Here is a 15,744-nt window from a genome sequence, read left to right as displayed (position 1 = left end):
GTAACCCACTCTGATTCCTTGCTGATTTCTATAGAGATGGTCAAGATCAGAGGTCTCAGATAAGATGGTTGACAGAGGTCTTGGATCTTGAGATCTCTGTTGGCTGTGCTGCTGCTGTTTTCCCTGACATTACTATCGCCAACAAGATCCAACTTAATTGTAGTAATTATACAGCTCAATTGTGTGCCATTCAGCTTGCCTTTGTGCATTTAAAAGAAAAATACTACCAAAAGTACGTAATTTATAAAGACTCGTTGAGTTCCTTACAGGCTACCTCCTCTCGTATATAATCCTTGAGGAAAGCACTTAATTTGATTGTCCGCTAGAGGGCTACATGGTGTATAGTTGGTAAATTTGCTTGAATCTTACGTGGTATTGTTTATGTTCGTATCTTAGCGTGTCTTTGTGATTTTTGTGTGTTTTCTGTGTTATTTCAATTAGTAATTCGATAGATACGATTGATAGCGTTCACATGGCACCAATAAGAAGGAAAACAATGGCGTCCAGATCGACATCTTTGTTCAAAAATTTTAATATAAAGGAGTTTATTCAATGCACCGTTTGTGAGATGTATGCTTTGAGGAGAGCAGTTGGAGTCTGGTTAGACAATGATAGTGGAGTGAATGTGTGCAGAAAGTGTAAGGAAAGTGAGGAATTAAAGTGTGTTTCAGGTCGTGAGAGTGATATCGTTGTTGAAAGTCAGAATGTAGAAAATAGTGATATGAGCGGTATGAATAGTGATATTTGCGAGGTAGTACCAGATAGCTGTGAGAGCAGCATTGAAAGTGAGAATGAAGATACAAATACAGAACGAATGAATGGTTTAACGGACAATAAAAATGATGAGATAGATGCAGTGAGTGAGATCGCACGGTTGTGTGGAGCGATACATACGGCGAATTGGCAGCTGGAGCGCTTGCAAAAATGTTTACCAAGCATACCAACTAATAAACGGCAAAAGTATGATAAGAAAAATAAGAGTATGATCATGAGTATCAACAAAATGAAAGAGCGAGTATTGTACGGAGATTCTTTAGTAAGAAGTGTGATAGATGAGAGTTTGACGAAATCGTACCAACCTGGTGCGAACATTAAGGATGTAAGCGAGTCTCTCAGAATGCAAAAGCAGAGAGTGAAAGAATTGATAGTAGTAGCAAGAATGAATGATTTGAAAGGAGACAAAATGGCTATGAGAGAGGACTTGAAGGAATTACTTGAGGTAGCAAAAGAGAAGAGTGAGAGAGAGGATGGTGAGTCTGTTGCCGCAGTATGACAGCGAAGAGTATAGAAGGAGAGCCATAATTGCTAATGACTTTATGCACATATTATGCAGGAGGAGTAGTGTGGAATTTGTGGATGTGTGGAGTGAGTTCAATGGGCGAAAGGATTTATATAAGATAGATGCATTTTTGAAAATTACGGAGACGACTACCGTGTTGAATAAAAACTTTAGTTTAATATAACTAAAATCTACATTCGACGTTTCGACCTTTATGTCAAGGTCATCTTCTGGAGCATACAACTATACTACAATCAAACTGGTTTGTTAAAGACACTGACCAACCACTACAACAATTGTTGGCCTGACCTCTGGTGGGAAAAAAAATAAAAATAAAAAAATAAAAAAGTATTTTATTTTTTATTTTTAAACTAAATGCATTCCTCAGCCACCTGAACAAACAACACGAACGCATACAATTTTCCATCAAAATTGAAAACCAAAGTTCGCTCCCGTTCCTAGACACACTAGTCACACATCTTCCTTCAGGCAGTCTATCCTTCACGGTCTACTGAAAACCGGCACACACTGGCCAATACATACATACATGCTAATTCATACCACCACCCATCACAAAAATATGGAGTCATTAACACCCTTAAAAACAGAGCCACAACTATTTGCTCTAACCAGCAAGCCTTGAAACAAGAACTAAAAATCATTAGTGACACATTCATAAATAATGGCTATAACAAAAATACTATTAATAAAATACTCTAAAACTATAACAAAAACGAATCTAGATTACAGTAAAACCATAGCCATCCCATTAAAGGGTTATCAGAAAAAATCAACAGAATCCTACAACATTATAACCTCAATGCCACCTGTAAACCACCCACTAAACTTAAAACCATATTCAACTCCTCTAAGGATCCTCTCCTCCCATTAGCACATCCTGGAGTCTATTGCATCCGCTGCACCTGTAACTTACCGTACATTGGTGAAAGAGGACGGACAATCCCTATACGCAAGAAAGAACACATTAAATATAACCATTATGGTGAAGCAGGCCTCTCAGACTATGCACTCAACACCTTACACCAAATCAACTGGAAAAGCACCTGCTCTTTACACCGCACAAAAACCTGGTACGAAACGAAATTTAAGGAAGCCTGCAAAATCCTGATAAACCACCCAAATATCAACAACAAAGATGGCATGAAAATTCCAAGGATCTGGATGGCACACATTCAGCCTACCTAATATATAAGATCCAACATAAGTCAGGACTCTAGCCAATCCTCAGCTAGTATTAGAAACCATTCCATACCAACTGGCCTGGAATGATGTTAATATATGTATATATAGTAGACAACACTAATAATAGGACTCTAGCGTTGATATATAATTTTTTTTTTTTTTTGCAGGATTCCTTAAATTTCCTTTTATACCAGGTTTTTGTGCGGTGTAAAGAGCAGGTGCTTTTCCAGTTGATTTTTTTTTTCCCACCAGAGGTCAGGCCAACAATTGTTGTAGCAGTTGGTCAGTGTCTTTAACAAACCAGTTTGATTGTAGTATAGCTTGTTGCCTGTGTATAGTTGTATGCTCCAGAAGATGACCTTGACATAAAGGTCGAAACGTCGAATGTAGATTTTAGTTATATTAAACTAAAGTTTTTATTCAAACACGGTAGTAGTTGTCTCCATAATTTTCAAAAATGCATTTGGATCACCGTGTAAGCCTAAAAGAAAGGATATAAGATGGATGGTTTGCATTTGAATGGATTTGATGTACGGAGACTTGTAAAGGTTTTGTTAGATGAAGTGGATGTGCAGAATCAGGGAAACTAGAGTTATTAAGGGGGGGGGGGGTAGATATGCAGACTTTAGGGAGACGGTTGAGTGTATGAATGTGTGTAATATGCCCGAGCGAGTATGAAGAACAACAAATCAGAATGGGATAGTTAGTATAAGGCATCAAAATAGGGATGGGACAAATGGGCATCTGTAATTCATGTAAACTAATGCCAGAAGTATTAGGAACAAGAAGGAAGAATTTTTGGCCTTGGTTGGTACTTCCAGGCCACAGGTTATTAGCATTAATGAAACATGGCTGACAGAAGATGATATAGCAAGTGGGATTGAATGTGAGGGGTATAGTGTGTTCAGGATTGACAGGGAGAATAAAATGGGGGGAGTGTTATTGATGATAGCTGATGAGCTGCAGCCAAGGAGAATAGAAGTTGAACTGCAGGATAGAGAAAAGAGCACATTTAAGGCTATTTGGTCTGAGATTGAGGCTAGCAGAACAAAATATAAAATTGGGTGCTGCTATAGACCAGGTGATGGAATAGATGGTGGAGATAATATACATAAAAAAATAGAAGAAATGAGTGGAAGGAGGGTTATTATTATGGGAGATTTCAACTATGGTAACATTGATTAGAAAGAGGAAAGGACACATGGGAGGAAGGAATTCAATTTTATGCAGTTATTAAGGGATAACTATCTGCAACAACATGTAATGGAAAATACTAGGGGTCAGAGAGTGCTTGACCTAGTAATTGCATCTGAGAATTTGGCTGTAAAGAATAAGACCATGTTTCCACCAATTGGTGAGAGTGATCATTGGGTCTTGACTTGGGAGGTGGCTAAAGGTGTGGAATTTACAATTAAGACAGGGTACATGTGGAATTATCGGGCCGGTAAGTATGACAAGCTTAGGAGTTTGATTGTTTCAGTACCATGGCATGTAAAACTGCAAGGGCTGGATGTTGATAGTGTATGGGAGGAGGTTAAGAAGAGTTTGCAGGAGGCAGTGGCTGACTGTATACCTAGAGTCCGAATAATAAATCAAGTAGAGGTTAAATGGATGAATAACACCATTAATCTTGAGCTGCAAAAAAAGAAACAACTGTAGAGGGAATTTAAGGAGAAAGGTGACCGTCAGGCACACGAACGGTATAAAGCACAGGCCAGAAGGGTAACGAGTGTGGTAAGAAAAGCAAAAGCGGATTATGAAAGGAAATTAGTCATGCAGGCTAAAGAGAATCCCAAACAGTTTTTTCGATATGTGCAAGTAAAAGAAAAAATGTATACGGCAGAATGATTTTAAAGAATGCCAATAGTAGGGAGGTAACCAAATCAGTTGATATAGTGGAATTACTGAGCGAGCACTTTGCATGAGTATATCATCCGGGTGGGGACATTGCAGGAATGAAAGAACCAACAGCTTATACGGGAATGGTGGTGAATGAAGTGGAGGTGAATAGTCTATTACAAAACCTCAATGTCAATACATCTGTGGGATTGGATGGTATACCAGTTCGTGTCGTACGTGAAGCAGCTAAAGAATTGTCAGTGCACTTGACCAATTTGAGTCTCGGGTCTGGGTTAGTCCCAAGGGGGTGGAAAGAGGGGGGAAAATAGTTCCACTGCATAAGGGAGGCTACTGTTGTAAATTACTGACCAATCAGCATATCAGGAATCGTTGTCAAGGTCTTGGAGAAAATAGTCAAGAGGAAAATACAGGATTGGATAGATGAAAATGGGATTCTGTATGGGGGACAGCATAGTTTTGTGAAGGGTAGATCATGCCCCAGTAACTTGCTCACGTTTCATAACATAGTGACGACTGAACTGGATAAGGGTAATGGGTTTACAGTGATACTGCTGGACCTCGCTAAGGCCTTTGACAGGATACCACATGGAATTCTAATTAGTAAACTGCAGCATATGGGGATGGATATAGGGTTGGTGAGATGGATAGGAGGGTGGTTGATGGAGAGATATCAGAGTGGTTTATTCAGGAGTAGAGTCTAAAGGACGGCCTGTGACTAGTAGTGTGCCGCAGGGTTCTATTCTTGGACCGCTACTGTTCAATTTGTTCATTAAAGACATAGGAAAGGAGCTGAGAGTAACTGTTCATTTGTTTGCTGATGATGCAAAGTTGGGTAGAGCAATAGTGAGTGCTCAGGATGTCAAAATTTTGCAGGATGGATTGGATAGTTTGGAGGACTGGGCTAAGGAGAATGGATGTCAATTTAATGTAGCAAAATGTAAGGTTATGCATTTTGGAGTGAAAAGATTAGCAGCAGTATATCACATTGGTGGAGCTGTACTCCAGGAGATTGACGAGGCCAGGGATTTGGAAGTGTTGGTGGATAGGGAGTTGAAGTTTAGGGGCACATCGCAAAAGTGGCTAAATCAGCTCATTAAATCACTTGGTTACTGAAGAATACTTTGACGAGCAGAGACAAACAGGTTATTGTTCCTCTGTATCGAGCCTTGATAAGACCCCAACTGGACTACTGTGCCCGGATATGGGTGCCAGGGTTTCTTATGGATGGGGAGGAAGTGGAGAAGATCCAGAGTCGAGTGACCAAGATGATAGCAGGTCTATGGAATGAACCTTATGAGAACAGGTTGAAGATTTGTGGTTTGCAGAAATTGGTTGATAGGCAGAAAAGGGGTGATATGATTGAGACATTCAAATTACTGAAGGGTTTCTATAAGATTAATTCAGAAGATATTTTTGAGAATAGGAGTGGTGGTGGGAGGACCAGGGGCCATACATGGAAGTTGGGCAAGAGTGTGATTAGCAAGGGTGTTAGAGCTAGGTTTTTTACTTGGAGAGTGGTTAATGAGTGGAATAAGCTACCAGAGTCTGTTGTGGGTGCCATGACTCTAAATGAGTTCACAGCGAAGTATGATAGGTACTGTGTGAATGTCGAATAGTTGTTCTTGACATGATGTTAGGGCCTCTCTTGATGAGTCTATGGACTCCTTGGAGTTGCCCGTAATAATAAAAGTGCTTTCCTCGTTGGCATCATCACTGATGCTTGAGTCCCAGCCTGCTAGATCAGTGCATACTTTTCAACATACTGATTGACAGTATCATGTACTCACAGTTTATAAGATCAAATCTAATTGCCCAGTTAGTCATTATGGCAGGAAAACTGATATACTGCATGAGATTAAGCCTGAATAATTGGTAGTCTAGTCAGCATAGAAACATAAGAGAGGAAGTTATTCTTACTTGGCTCTGCATAGGTCGATCATGTTATGTGTTCTTATTTACTGAAGGCTGATGAACCACCTGTCTGCAAAAAATGCAACATACTTACCATGTGTCATTCTGGAGTGCCAGAATGACACATGGTAAGCACTTCACATGAGAAAGGAATGAAATTTTTACTTATCAGACTTGAACAAATTACATGACATGTTTAACTTTTTGCATAGAATTAATTTATACAAACACATTTGATTATAAATTCTATTTATATGTAGATACTGTATTGCTTACCTTTTTGTACATGTGTATTTATATACTTGGATAGGCTTATGTGTTTGTCTGACATTTTTGTAATAATTTCACGGTTTGATATGAACACAGATGATTAAGAAAATAACTATTTATTAACTTAAAAGCTAATATTTTGCTGGTATTATATCCAGCATCTTCAGAGCACACAACACAAAGTTTGTTACAAATGCAAAACAACGACAATTCGGTGTAACAGTGATGCTAGTAATAGTAATTGCAGCGTGCAACACAAGACTAAAGTCCTAATATGGCGCCATCTAGGTTAAAAAAAAAAAAAAAAAAAAAAAATTCAAAATTTTGAAATAATATTCCAAATGATAGTCTTAGAAAGAACAGTGACGCTAGTAATAGTAATTGCAGTGTGCAACACAAGACTAAACATTGTGAAATTAAATTTTAGGTTAAAAAAAAAAAAAAAAAATTCAAAATTTTGAAATAATATTCCAAATGATAGTCTTAGAAAGTTTGAAAAAATGAAATAAAATAAAAGTAATAAATATTAATTTGGTCTTAAGATGACTGTCTCCCAAATCTTTGGTAGATTTATACAGCCATACTTGTTAAGGTTTGGAGTATGTTTTAAGGTTTCTGTTGATTTCAGGAACAACCTCTCTGACTTGTAGAAGCTTCTGTGCATTACTTTTGTTTCTTTCCAATTGATCCTGTGTGCAGGGGTATCTAAAGCATGGTCTGCCAGACCCAACTTGCTATAGCGAAAGTGTCGGATATATTTTTTGTGTTCACTGAGGCATTTATAACAAACTTTGTGTTGTGTGCTCTGAAGATGCTGGATATAATACCAGCAAAATATTAGCTTTTATGTTAATAAATAGTTATTTTCTTAATCATCTGTGTTCATATCAAACTGTGAAATCTATTACAAAAAAGTACATATATATTATTTACTAATTCATCTCTTTATTACTATTTATTAATACTTTGTGTAATGCTGTAACCTTTGATATGGTGCAGTCAGTGCAAAATAAACATAGTAACTATGAGCTCTAGTAATGTAATGAGAAAAGTAATGATATTTATTTATTTTATTTTGCAACAATTGGGAGCACTGTCAAATCGATAGTGTGTAATATGTTAGTGATTTTCACTCTTTCCATCGGTGTGAGTTTCTCATCAGTAGGATAAACACCTGTCAAATTATTGTGTTTTTAGTAAGTCTATGTCTGGTGTGTTCATCATAAAAATGAGGGAAGCGAAATCTTGAACAACATTGTGAAATTAAATTTTGTGTTAAACTGAATAACAGTGCTTCTGAAATGTTCGATAAAATTAAGCAGGCATATGGTAATGATTCTTTATGATGTACTCGAGTGTTTAAATAGCACAAGGTGTTTTTGGAGTGGAGAGAGAGAGAGAGAGAGCACGTGGAAGATGAGCAGCATCTAGGGCAGAGAGTCACAATAAGAAAACAGCATCAAAGGAATTACTCTTAATCAAATTTACTACAAAGAAATCCTTGAGTGGCTGAAAAATGTGTGCTACAGGTTATTTAGCCAAAAAAAAAAAAAATGCATTCCAGTGTTGTAGCAACCACTACGCTCACCTGCCTTGTCTCTATGTGACTTTTTTTTTCTCCTGTTGAATGCCTTTGAAAAGTCCAGTAGTATAGCCATTTCCCTTATCCAGCTGAACTGTCACTTTATTGTAGAAAATGAGTAAGTTACCAAAACCAGACCTTCTCCTTCACAAAGCCATGGACTCCATAGAGTATCATGTTCCTCTCCACTATTTCTTATTTCTGTCCTCAGTGAACTTCTCCAAAAGTGATTAGAAATCACTGCCACTGAGATAGATACGGTAATTTGCTACCTCTGTCTTGAAGCTGCCTTTATACAATGGAACAACACTGGTTTCCATAAATTAAGAAACAAAGAGAACAATTGCAATAACTCTGGGGGTAGGGAAGGAATACATAAAAGTTCAGTTATTGTATATAAATGAGTGCTGCTGTCAGTAGTATATGCAAATGAGCCATGGCATACATTAAAGTGGGCATTTGGAGTGATTTTCCATTTCATGTCTGGAGTGAGAACAATACATTGCCTGATAACAAAATTTGTGTATATAGCTGCAAGACATCATTTAACTAATGAATTCAGGTGGCAAACCATTGTAAGACCTAGAGGCTGGCCAATGTCAGACAAAGATATCTGGATAATTGCATGAGTCATTCTGTGATTCACAGACTGCGAATCACAGAATGCCACATTGAAGGAAGGCCATGGGCCACAACTGCAGGGAGCGACCAATATCTCCAGTTATCTGCTTACCAAAACAGGAGTGCCACCCTGAATCAACTGTGATCTGACTTCATCTTAGCTACAAGAACATTGGTATCTGCTTCCACAGTACACAACCTCACAACTGTAGTCTGTATGCTGGACAACTAGAAGTCTGCATGCCCATATTCCCATGTCAATTGGACTCAGCACCAAGAGAGTCTGTATTGTTTACAGATAAGCCTGATTTGCTCTCAAAGCAATACTAGGCATGCTCTGATCTGGAGAGAACCAGGGATATGTTATCATCACTCCAATAGCCATGAAAGGGACTTATGGTTAGAGGTAGTGTGATGGTTTGGGGGAGGCATCTCATTTGAGTGGTCACACCCACTTGTATGTGCTTTCTGGCAGAGCTAATGAATGCTGCAACTTACAGAGATGAGATCCTGGATCCCTCCTATGTTTGTCCATGTACAGGTGCAATAGGAGAGACATTTATCCTACATGATGATGATAATAATGATTATCATCATCGAGCAAAGCTTGTAGACCAATATCTTCAAGAAGAGACTGTCATATGTATGGACTGGCCAGCCAGATCTCCTGACTTTAATCTGGAATGCTTTTAATCTCCCTTCCTGAAACCTTGAAGGACTTAGGAGAGTTTTGCAGGAACAATGATTATTACCAACTGAACTCTTGGACACCATTATAAACAGCATGAAACATTGTTGTGAGCCCTGTATTACTGTGAGGGATGACCACATTCCTTATTTGAGGCACTTTGACAATCTCATCACGACCTCTTATGTTTGACCATTGCCTTCGTGTACTCATTTGTTATTGAATTAAATTATTTATTTACAGTTCTTGTGGGTATTTCTTTCACATCTTACTACTTTTCATCAAATTGCATAAAAATTCATCATATCGTTTTTGAGTTATTGTGATTTTTCTCTTTATTCCTTAATTTATGGAAACCGGTGTATCTTGCTTTGTATTCACTCCCTTGTGACTGCTAGGCCTAAGATTTAAACAGCCTAGTTAGGGCACTGCCATTTGCATGTGCAACAAGAGAGAAATCATCCAAAAAGACTAAACTAACAAAATGCACAATGCATTTGGTATATAAAATCAATCTTAATACATAGATCTGAGAGATGAGTTAGAAGTGAAAAAGTTTATTTTGAATTCACTAATCAAAGATTTTTCCTTTTGTGTTAGCCTCAACAGCCTATCTCATCCAACTAACTTGGCTTCTTAAAAACCTGGTACTGCTTATGATAGGGTAGTTTATCTGCATTGTCTGCTGTGGCTATAAATTGCTTGTGTTCATCTGGCCAGTTTGCCTGTTTTACAGGTTGAAAAACCAGTTTCCATGAGGAGAAAACCCTTTCACCTCCATGAGATTGGCTAACTCAACTTCAGTTTAAAAGCTCTAATAAAAGTTCATGTTCTGTTTATACTGAACTGAGCTATGGAGGCGCTTTGAAGACCAACTGTAAAATCTTAATTGATTGAGTTATCTCCAGCCATCTGGTATATCATTCAGGGTATACACCAGAATGTGATGGAAATTAGACTTTGTAGACCATGCCTTGATTATAGACCACGTGATAGTAGAAACTCGTGACTATTAAATTGCAGTTGGTTTGAATTTACCTGTCTGTTTATAGAATCCTGTGAAGCCTTCCTACAGCATCCAGACCTAAACAAAAAATGATTATGTTCTCAGATTTAGCATCATTGGCAAATGACTAGATATTCTCATTCAGTCATTCCGATTATCATTAATGTACACAGCCACCCAAATATAGAACCCTGTGGTACATCCTTGAGGCAAATTCTGCATCTCCAAATATACAAAATTTATCCTCAGTAATAGGAATTCCCCTCCCCCTTCCTTTTTAACATAATTTCTTGTCCTCGCATTACATTCATGCTTGAACCAATTTTGTATTGCTTTTAATTGCATAGTTTTAACCAAATCATATATCAGTCCTGATCTGGTGAAGCTACTTGAAATTACTAGTAATTTCAAGTCGTAATTAAAATTAGTAAACTAGTAAAAAATGAGTTTTTACATTATGTGGTGAGTAGGAGGAAAAATAGTGAACAGATTATCTTATCTAGGTGACTAAAGCAAATGACACGGACAACATTTGAGGTTGATGTTACACCTATTGCAGCAGAAATGTGTCCAAGGAAAGACAGTGAACATGTTGCCCAGGTGTGATAATGCAGAGTGGAGAAGAAGAGCAGTCATGATGTATGAGATGATAGCAAAAACTGTGCAGCGAAAAAGGTATGGAATATGTGGATGTGTGGAGTACGTTTGAGGATAGAAGAGAGCTGTATGCAAGAGATGGATTGCATTTGAATGCAGAAGGGCACATGCATTTGAAGAGACTGTTGTTTTCTGGGCAAGTGAGATGTGGTGGGACAGGGAAACTAGAATTGCACAGGTGTAATGTTGCAGGAATTGCCTCATGGAGATAGTGGCTTGAGAAATGAAGAAGGTGTTGTATACTATATTACAGAACCAGGTGGAGTATGAGGAGAATAAAATGGCTATAAGAATACTGGCAGTAAATTGGCTTTTCTGTTATACAAATGCTAGGAGCATTAGAAATAAAAGGAATGAGTTTGTGGCATTGCTTGACTCAATCTCTCCAGCCATTGTTAGCATGAGTGAAACTTAGTTAACTGTGTTCTAATAAGGATAGAAATCAAAGGGTATAGCATATTTCAGTAGGATAGGGAATATAAATGTGGTGGAGTGTTACTCATGATAAGAGATGAATTGCATGCTCTCACGGTGGAGAATCTCAATGGAAATAACACGAATGGCTTTGAGAGTATATGGTGTGAAATAGATGTTTATAAGACAAGATATTTAGTGGGATGGTGCTGAAGACCAGGGAATATAGATGGTGATGAGTAAAAATTGTTTACGCAAATTAGTTTGGCAAATGAACAATCATTATCGTTGCGTGGTGGGGGGGATTATAATGCTGGGGGGAACATTCTATGCATTGGTGAACCTACACACATCACCACCTTACAAACATCCCTCAACAATTACAGCAACAGACTAAAATTCACCATGGAAACTGAGCAGAACAAATCCATCAATTTCTTAAACCTGACATTAATCAGAACTAACAACAAAATAGCCACGAAAATATACCACAAACCCACACATATCGGAAACTATCTCCATTTCAGTTCATACCATCCATATTCAGTTAAAAAATCGGTCATCCTATCATGATTCATAAATGCTTAAAAATTCTCAACTAACCGTAATTATGTCAACATGGAATTAAAGAATTTAACACAGATTTTTAAAAATCGCAACTATCTGACACAACTAATAAATTACGCAAACAGAACAGTAGAAACCCGTCAAAACAACCCTACAACCAAAACAGACTTCCCAACATGTAAGATTATCAAACTGCCATACATACAAAGCCTACAAATACATTTTCAAACACACTGACTATAAGCTAGTATTCACCACGAACCAAAAATTAGCAACTCTCCTAAAATCCACTAAATCTCTCACAAAGAAATGTTAGAACACCACAATGTAGTCTACAAATTTCCATGCCAAAAAGATTGTGATATCATCAGGTTCTACCATCAGGTCTTTATGGGCTAGACTATAAGAACACTTCCGTGACTGTAACATCCCTATTCCAGAACATTTAAACACAAAAAAACGCAACATCAAAAAGAAAATACAGAGAGGACAGAAATAGCAGTTCATGCCCTTGAACAGAAACCTACCCCGCAAATTGACAAGGCCATAATAATAGACAAACAAGACATCGAAACAATGCTTAGAATATCGGAAACAATAGTCATAAAATGTGACGAAAACTCGATCAACGTCCACCGACCCTACCTAATTTCCGAGTGTTGGAAGCTCTACAACATAAAAATTAGGTCATGACTCTGACCAATAAGCGAAAACAAAAGTCCCTCTAAGCCAGATACACCAAGATGGCATGACATTGCCCTACACTTTTCCTGAAATGTTCCAATGATGATACATGATCGAAACGGCTCGCACCCCATTAACGCTATCCCCTGGCCCATTTTCCCATAAATCACTTCCTTTTCCCAAAGAAGCACCCTCAAATATAATAATATATGTATATATATTATTTAAAAAAAAAAACGGGTTTTCTAATTTAATCTTCCCACCTTGCCTCAAACAAACCCCCCCTTTATCGGCCTAACAGCAGAAGTATGGAGAACAAAGATATCCAAACAAGGTATGTGCAAAATTTCTTCCTCTTTTAGTCTGCATATATTTACCTCTAAAACACACTTATAATGCCCTAAAAATTCTTGAGTATAAAGCTAATGTATTTAAAATGAGGGGGACACTCCTAAACGGAAACAAGCTAAAATAGCCATATTAATAATAGTTTTTTAAGAGGAGTAACATGGGAATTTTTCCAGAAAAATTACCTGTAAGAAAGCTTGTCTTCTGGAGAATTAGCAAATCATGCCACACAGAAAGCTCAACTACTTATGAAAAATGTAAGTTTTTCATGGTACAGTTTGTATGTTATAGCAGTTTTGCAATGGTTTAACTGATCATGATTTCAAATGATAATTGTCAGTCTTTATTTTTGTTTGGTGGTGGTGATTGTTATAGCTTTTTTTATACAAAATATTGGAAACTTAAATCTTCAAGTTAATAAGAATAAGAGATTCTTTTTTTTTTCTTTTTAGACATCAGTTGTATGTTGTAAGAAAGTTATAATAATTTTAAATGCACTTATCATAATGCACAAATATTTCGCTGTATGTTTCATTATAGCATCAGTGTAAAAGGAGCAAGAGAATAAACATTCAAAAGTAATTCAGGTATAATTACATACAAACATTAGTTAGATGCCAGTGAAGGAAATAGAAAATATTCACAAATACTTGAATATACTTTTGCATAGTAGTTTTTGACCAAAGCATCCTATGACTAGTGTCCACTCCATATTATGCAACACCAGATTTATGTAGCCTATTGTTGTCAACAGATTATTCTGATGAAAAAAGTAGGATAAACAAAACAAACGGGAAATCTTTGGAAAAAGGTAATAGTTGTCTGATTTTATTAAAAATTATACATCTGGTCATTAAATAGAATTCTGTTTTGTATGCTGCTAGCTTAGGGTCTTAGCTACTTTTTTCCCTTATTCCATATTAATTTATTTAACTCTGGTATGGTGGCTCCCAACCTTATCCAACTCTCACTACACTATTATAACAGACAATTGGAAAAATCCTGACCAATTTGTTACAATGCTGTGCTAAAAGTAATTCACCTATTCTTCCTATTTCCCTTCCTAGTTTGCTTACTATGGCCTGCTTACATCCAAACCAAGAAAAATATTAAAACCTTCTCCCTATTGTTCTATGTCCTGTTTTCAACCTAAATAAAAAACATGTAGACTTCAGTTAATTCATCATCATTAAATTCCTGATCTACCCTCGAGGGGTGTACAGGATTTGATAGTATACTACATGAAACTTACATCATTATTAACTTCCTATCTACAATTTTCCTCCAAATCAATCTGTTACCTATCAAGACTCCAACAGTATCAGATCTTATATTTCTTCTAAGGCACTTTTTACTGTATCAATCCACCTATATCTTGGTCTTCCTCTGAGTCTTTTTCCCCACCAACCTGGCAGAGAACACTTGTTTTGCTAATTTTTCCTGTGCCATTCTGTTTAAGTGACCATACACCTGAGATTAGCTCTGCTAACACAATGCTAACAATGTCAAGTTCTTTCCTAATATCCTCATTTTTAATATGATATTGCCATTTATACCATCGGTTCATGCCCATAATCTTTCTCATATCTGCAGTCTCTAGTCTTTGGTCTCAAGTGTTTTACTTCTAACCCAGCTCTCAGATCCATAAGTTAAAATTGGTTTGAATGCCGTCTTGTATACAGCTAATTTAGTGTTTTGACTAATTTCTCTCTTATTTCATATAAATTTATTCAAGTGACTTCCTACCATACCAGCTTTGTTGATTCTCTTGTCTATTTTCATATTTAATTTACCATCTTCACTAAAAATCGTGCCTAAGTAGCTGAAATGCTTTACTTGTTCTATAGGTTCTCCATTCACAATGCAGTTGATATTTTCAATGCTTCTGCCTATTTTCATTCTCTTTAGCTTGTTATTGCTGAAATTCATACCATATCTATTACATCAGTCATTTAATTTAGTCAGGGAATCTTGCAGACTTGTAGCAGATTTATTTAGAAGTATAAAATCATCCACATAAAGCAAAGAGCTGACATTAACATTTCCAATTTTGATATCGGGTTTAATACCACTTTCCTTCATAATGTGATCCATATAGATAACGAATAAGAGAGGGGATAATGTACATCCTTGTCTGACACCAGATTTAGCATTAAACCATCTTCCTGTACTTCAATTCTAACTGCTGACTTACAACTTAAAGAAAGCCTAAGTATTGCTTGATATAATGTCCCATTGACACCATATAACTGTTGCATTTTGAATAGCTTCTCTCTTGGAACATTTATTAAATCCGAAATAGTTCTCAAAAAAAAAAAAAACATGACCATCACTTCTTGTACATTCATTTCGTTACTTGTGTTACTGTTTGGTTTTTACAAAGGTTACTAAGCCAGTAACTATTCTTTGTGAAAAATTCAACACATTTAATAGACAGCTTAATGTTTAAAACAAAAATATACAAGTAATCATCTTATAGCATAGCTATTCACAAAAGCTTTGTAAATTGAAATAGGCTGAAGATAGATTCCAACTATACAAGAATCTCATTCTTAAGATGATTTCACTTCGGTTATTAGTATTATTCAGGACCTCCATGGAGTTACAAGACTAATCATGGGAGGTCCATCTTAGACTACACAGTTTGTCAAACT

At 36.8% G+C, this 15,744-nt stretch overlaps 1 protein-coding gene across 4 annotated transcripts in view; it reads left to right on the top strand.

Annotated features, from left to right (window-relative positions):
• The window catches only part of Als2 (Amyotrophic lateral sclerosis 2), a 550,533-nt gene that overhangs the window by 508,514 nt on the left and 26,275 nt on the right, over nt 1-15,744 (top strand). The window contains exon 27 of one of the 4 annotated variants that reach the window (XM_090415657.1): nt 10,924-11,002. The exons of the other annotated variants lie outside the window; for them this stretch is intronic. Within the exon in view, the coding sequence (XP_090271783.1) occupies nt 10,924-10,956 (33 nt within the window). The 3' untranslated portion in view covers nt 10,957-11,002. Of the gene's footprint in view, nt 1-10,923; nt 11,003-15,744 lie in introns of those variants that run through there. 4 annotated transcript variants of the gene reach the window in all.

This window comes from Typopeltis vanoorti, chromosome 3 (genome assembly GCF_054136105.1).
Source record: "Typopeltis vanoorti isolate ZY-2024b chromosome 3, IOZ_Tvanoo_1.0, whole genome shotgun sequence".
NCBI lineage: Eukaryota > Metazoa > Arthropoda > Arachnida > Uropygi > Thelyphonidae > Typopeltis > Typopeltis vanoorti.
This window is presented reverse-complemented; position numbering and strand designations above follow the sequence as displayed.